Source organism: Sinocyclocheilus rhinocerous, unplaced genomic scaffold (genome assembly GCF_001515625.1).
Source record: "Sinocyclocheilus rhinocerous isolate Xijiao unplaced genomic scaffold, SAMN03320098_v1.1 scaffold1297, whole genome shotgun sequence".
Taxonomy (NCBI): Eukaryota; Metazoa; Chordata; class Actinopteri; order Cypriniformes; family Cyprinidae; genus Sinocyclocheilus; species Sinocyclocheilus rhinocerous.
In genome coordinates, this window is record NW_015660891.1 from 44328 (window position 1) to 50878 (window position 6551).

The 6551-nt window shown below is 37.6% G+C and overlaps 1 protein-coding gene across 1 annotated transcript in view; it reads right to left on the reverse strand.

Annotated features, from left to right (window-relative positions):
• Positions 1-6279, reverse strand: part of LOC107726071 (adhesion G protein-coupled receptor A3-like) — a gene marked incomplete at its 3' end in the record, with an annotated part of 50603 nt that extends 44324 nt beyond the window's left edge. Inside the window, exon 1 of the mRNA XM_016535546.1 lies at positions 5223-6279. Coding sequence (XP_016391032.1) covers positions 5223-5443 — 221 coding nt within the window. The remainder of the gene's footprint in view (positions 1-5222) is intronic.
• Positions 6280-6551: the final 272 nt, after the last annotated feature.

Sequence of the window (6551 nt, forward strand, 5' to 3'; positions counted from 1 at the left end):
ATTGTAAGCAAGCGCTGCTTTGTTTACATTTCGTATATCTGCGTTTATCTTGTATATCTTTGTTTCGGGTTCTCCTTTTGAAGGACGAATATATACTATTGATAGCTGCTGATATAGACAGTTAATTCCTCTCACGCACGCGCAGAACGCACGTGTTAGTTTGCCGTCGGCTGTAGTCTGTGCGGTGTGTTCGAGCGCAGCTTTTTGGTCCGTGAGGCGACAACACCGTCGGCTTTCGTCGCCGCTAGTTCTTTGAAGTCGGCTTGGTGTGTCCCGGCCTTAACAGTGAAGAGAACAGAGTTAAATCACCCAATTACCTAAATTTAATTTCATTAAATCAGAAATTAATTCACACACTCCTAAATCAAGGTGTGCTAACAGTATGCTTACTTCCCCCAGGTCAAAGTCTTTGCTTTTACATGTATTCTTCCTCCCTCTGCAAACTCGGCACAGCCAAATGAAGACAGACGAAAGCACCATTCAGGCTTTCAGACATGCTTGATATCCATCTCTGAAAGACACCGTCATGTGGGCCCCTTTTCATTTAAACCCTAACAAGGCTGCACCGCCAGCCACTGATAGAGCACAGAGGAAAGCTAAACCAGTGTAAAAAGTCAATAATGTCTAAACTTAAGTGTGTAACATGTTACCAAATATTTTTAGTGTTAAGTAGACTAATAACAGAAAAAGATCATACTACTTCACTTACATACAAAACAACAACTGCACAAGATTTTTAGACATTACGGCTTCCAAGCAAGACACACATTGGCCTTAACAGGCTGTATTTTGAGCAAAGAAGAATTTGATTTCACAATGTAGATACGATATTGTGTATGAACTGATTGATGTGATACAGGAAACCACAGATTTTTTGGAAAACCACAAACATGACCAAATTGCACAAATGTTTTGTTCAAGCAGCAGATATAAGATAACGACTGAGGTGTAAACAAACTAGTATACAGCTGAGATGCTCAACCATACATTCACAAGCATCTTTTAAAAGTTTTTCAGCCTTGATTTGATAAACTTCGGAGTGTTGCTAGTCTGGCCCGTTAATATGACAAATAAGGGACCCAAAATTAAGTCAAAATGACCATTTAAAATGCTATAAGTGTTCACTGCTAATTAGTCATGCCCTGTTATTAAGACCACCCTGACTGTATCCAGTCTGTTGTGTGTTTTAATCATAGTTCAATAATAAAAACCATAGTTTAATTTACAAAAAATAATTAATAACATGTGTCCTTCATAAAAAGTTCTACTTGCTTTTAAATGTAGGTTTATAAAGTATACAGTCAAACCAAAAATTATTCAGACACCAGATATAATTTTTGATATTTATTTACTAGTGGGTGAAGGACACTATAGTTCACTTAGCCTATGTAAGTGAGGATAGCAAATTAAAGTAAACTGTGACATATTATACCCAAAAACTCTTCATACAGTGGTCTACCAGTAAATATTTGGGACCAAAAATGTGATTTGACACTTTGACCTGACCATGTTTTGTTACATGCCTTTCTATCAAAGTTATCTGACATTATCAAGATGAATTTGTTCTGACACAGTTAAACTCTTGAGTTCTTGCCATATTTTATTACCATTTTCTAAACTATAGCGAATAAACTGTGATAATGTAAGAAATGTTGAAGGTGTCTGAATAAATTTTGGTTTGACTGTATATGTATAAACAACATATGTGACCATGAACCACAAAACCAGTCTTAAGTCGCAGGGGTAAATTTGTAGAAATAGCCAAAAATACATCGTATGGGTCAAAATGATCAATTTTTCTTTTATGCCAAAAATCATTAGGATATTAAGTGAAGATCATGTTCCATGAAAATATTTTGCAAATTTCCTACTGTAAATATATAAAAACTTATTTTTTTTATTAGTAACATTTATTAATTTTTTATTAGTAACATGCATTGCTAAGAATTTCATTTGGACAGCTTTAAAGGCGATTTTCTCAATATTTTGATTTTTTGCACCCTCGGATTCCAGATTCTCAAATAGTTCTCGTCCTAATATTGTCCTATCCTAACAAACCATACAGCAATGAAAAGCTTATTTATTCAGCTTTCAGATGATATATAATTCTCAATTTCGAAAAATTGACCCTTATGACTGGTTTTGTGGTCCAGGGTCACATATAGGTAGCCTATATGTGCAAATAACACAACTTAAGTCACTTAGCTTAGTTAAAAGACTTAAAAACTAGGTTTTGTGTTTCAGACGAAGGACCAGAAGGCAACGAAGGCAACAAATGATCCCTGTGATGACTGGTAAAGGGCATTTCTGAGATACATGACAATGTTAAAAGGGTTAAAAGGGTTAAAAGTAGTGTTGACTTACAGTGAGACTGTTCTGTTGGGAAATGATTCGGGTGAAGGCACCTGATGGAGCTCCATGTTACTGCAGACCACTTTTCTGTCCAGCGTTGCCCCAGACAGAGAGCTTTTCCCTGCACTTCTGGAGCGTTCATCATATGATTTACATTCAGTGGATCCTGCAGAGCTCGAGCTCCTGAGCAGCACGAAAGCCAGTAAAAGGACGCAAGAAGCGTCCAGCGACATCCCTCCTGCCTTCGCTGAGATTCACACGGCAAGAAGAGGGGGTTAGATTAGCATATAAATAGCCCAGAAAGCCTTTTGTTGTTGTTGTTTATATCTAAACACGACGCAAATTCATCAAAAGCCATCAAGCAGAGACGCAGGTCAGCACTCCTTTTAAGTCATGGTCAAAATATTGACACGACGCAACATTAGATAAATCGATGTATCATGGTTTTGTGCTCTCCACATTAAGCAATCCTCAAAGAAGCAGTTGAATAGCCTCCTTTGTTTTCCATATGATTCATTTTTACAACTCCACAAGCCCTTTCCGGTTGATTGTCCGCAAGTTTCCACTGTTTTACGCGAAGGAGCGCTGCTTTAAGTCGTTACATTTTCTTTGTTTCCAGTCAAAGTGGAGATCTCGCTACTCCACCGAGAGACAGCAGCTGCAACCATCCCAAGATAACAGTCTCACAAACTCACAGAAATCTGATCGCAAAACTTTTCTTCTGCGCTCATCTCATTGCACATTTGGCCTCCAAAAGAAAGCGAAAGAGTTTCTAGACTGTAGTTCTTCTAAGATTCCATAAAAGAGCTCATTAAACGCGATATATCCGCGTGCCCAACAATAAAACCATTCTTGAGAAACTGAATGCGTAAAGTTGCTTTTCACTTTGCGACTGCTCCACACAGGCTTCAACGCTGCAACGGACCGCGACGGTAAAGACGCTTTTCGAAAGACCCAGGCGGAATGCGTAACCCAGAGCCCCAAAGCTCGACCCTTGCAGTCGGTCAGCGGAGAAAAGCGTGACGGTATCCAGCGCCGTTCAGTCCGCCGCGGAGTGCACAGACTCTATTGGGTTCTCTGAGCCCCAGGCTCCATGTTCCATTTCCTCCCGTGACGTCATCACGGGCTTGGTCTGAACTCCAGTCAACACCGATCCCTTCAGTCAAATCACTGCTGTTGCCCGGTCCTTCCATAAAAGATACTAAATAAGTCTATGGAATATGTCCTTAATTTATGTAATTATTATGAATTTTTTTTCTCTCCATATTTTCCATCCAAGGTTTTTCTTCCTATATCTTCCTACTCTGTCACATTTTTTTTAATGAGGTAGACTCACTTGTTTGTTTAACTACTAATTAAAAAAAAGATTCTTGAAGCAATATGATTTTATTTTTTATTATTATTTTTTATTATTTATTTTTTTTGGAAATGCTATTGATAAGGTTTTAGTCTGTTTTCTTGTCAGTGTTGTCTATTTTATTTATAATTTATTTAATTATTTAGCTAGTGCTGTCAAACGATTAATCACATCCAAAATAAAAGTTTTTGTTTACAAAATATATGTGTGTGTGTACTGTGTATATTTATTATGTATATATAAATACACACACAAGCATGTATATATTTAAGAAAGTTGTTATGTTATATATATGAAGAGTTTATTTGCAAAAGCAGATAACTTTGTTTTTTTATTTTCAAAAATCATGTTTTTTTAAATTATGTTATCATGTTTTTATTGTGTTTAATTGTGTTAGTTAGCTGTATTTTTTATTTATTTTTTGTTATTTTTACTTAATCAAAATAACCCAACTGCAGTTTGATTGAGATTAATTGGAATGCACAATGAAAAAACATGATTTTTGAAAATGGTTAAAAACGGAGTCATCTGTTTTTGCAAATGAACTCTTCATATATAATTATATGAATGCAAATTTATAAATGTAAATACATGTAAACATTTTCAAAATATATACTGTGCGTGTGTGTATTTATAAAGGCCTATACACAATAAATATACACAGTACACACATCTATTATGTAAACAAAAACTTTTATTTTGGAACGCGATTAATCGCGATTAATCGGTTGACAGCACTTTTTAATTAAAGTATTTAAAGTGCCCCTATTATGGATTTTTGAAAATGACCTTTCATGCAGTGTGTAACACAGCTCTAAGTGAATGAAAACATCCTGCAAAGTTTTAAATCTGAAAGTGCACCGTGTATAAAGTTATTGTCTCTCAAAAGAAAGAGTCTCAAGATGAATTTGTTCTGACACAGTTAAACTCTTGAGTTCTTGCCATATTTTATTACCATTTTCTAAACTATAGCGAATAAACTGTGATAATGTAAGAAATGTTGAAGGTGTCTGAATAAATTTTGGTTTGACTGTATATGTATAAACAACATATGTGACCATGAACCACAAAACCAGTCTTAAGTCGCAGGGGTAAATTTGTAGAAATAGCCAAAAATACATCGTATGGGTCAAAATGATCAATTTTTCTTTTATTCCAAAAATCATTAGGATATTAAGTGAAGATCATGTTCCATGAAAATATTTTGCAAATTTCCTACTGTAAATATATAAAAACTTATTTTTTTTATTAGTAACATTTATTAATTTTTTATTGACCCTTATGACTGGTTTTGTGGTCCAGGGTCACATATAGGTAGCCTATATGTGCAAATAACACAACTTAAGTCACTTAGCTTAGTTAAAAGACTTAAAAACTAGGTTTTGTGTTTCAGACGAAGGACCAGAAGGCAACAAGTCGCAGGAATGATCCCTGTGATGACTGGTAAAGGGCATTTCTGAGATACATGACAATGTTAAAAGGGTTAATGTACTGTAAAGTAGTGTTGACTTACAGTGAGACTGTTCTGTTGGGAAATGATTCGGGTGAAGGCACCTGATGGAGCTCCATGTTGCTGCAGACCACTTTTCTGTCCAGTGTGGCCCCAGACAGAGAGCTTTTCCCCGCACTTCTGGAGCGTTCATCGTATGATTTACATTCAGTCGATCCAGCAGAGCTAGAGCTCCTGAGCAGCACAAAAGCCAGTAAAAGGACGCAAGTGGCGCCCACCGACATTACTCCTGCCTTCCTTGATATTCACACGGCAAGAAGAGGGGGTTACATTAGCATATAAATAGCCCAGAAAGCCTTTCGTTGTTGTTGTTTATATCTAAACACGACGAATATTCGTCAAAAGCCATCAAGCAGAGACGCAGGTCAGCGCTCCTTTTAAGTCATGGTCAAAATATTGACACGACGCAACATTAGATAAATCGATGTATCATGGTTTTGTGCTCTCCACATTAAGCAATCCTCAAAGAAGCAGTTGAATAGCCTCCTTTGTTTTCCATATGATTCATTTTTACAACTCCACAAGCCCTTTCCGGTTGATTGTCCGCAAGTTTCCACTGTTTTACGCGAAGGAGCGCTGCTTTAAGTCGTTACATTTTCTTTGTTTCCAGTCAAAGTGGAGATCTCGCTACTCCACCGAGAGACAGCAGCTGCAACCATCCCAAGATAACAGTCTCACAAACTCACAGAAATCTGATCGCAAAACTTTTCTTCTGCGCTCATCTCATTGCACATTTGGCCTCCAAAAGAAAGCGAAAGAGTTTCTAGACTGTAGTTCTTCTAAGATTCCATAAAAGAGCTCATTAAACGCGATATATCCGCGTGCCCAACAATAAAACCATTCTTGAGAAACTGAATGCGTAAAGTTGCTTTTCACTTTGCGACTGCTCCACACAGGCTTCAACGCTGCAACGGACCGCGACGGTAAAGACGCTTTTCGAAAGACCCAGGCGGAATGCGTAACCCAGAGCCCCAAAGCTCGACCCTTGCAGTCGGTCAGCGGAGAAAAGCGTGACGGTATCCAGCGCCGTTCAGTCCGCCGCGGAGTGCACAGACTCTATTGGGTTCTCTGAGCCCCAGGCTCCATGTTCCATTTCCTCCCGTGACGTCATCACGGGCTTGGTCTGAACTCCAGTCAACACCGATCCCTTCAGTCAAATCACTGCTGTTGCCCGGTCCTTCCATAAAAGATACTAAATAAGTCTATGGAATATGTCCTTAATTTATGTAATTATTATGAATTTTTTTTCTCTCCATATTTTCCATCCAAGGTTTTTCTTCCTATATCTTCCTACTCTGTCACATTTTTTTTAATGAGGTAGACTCACTTGTT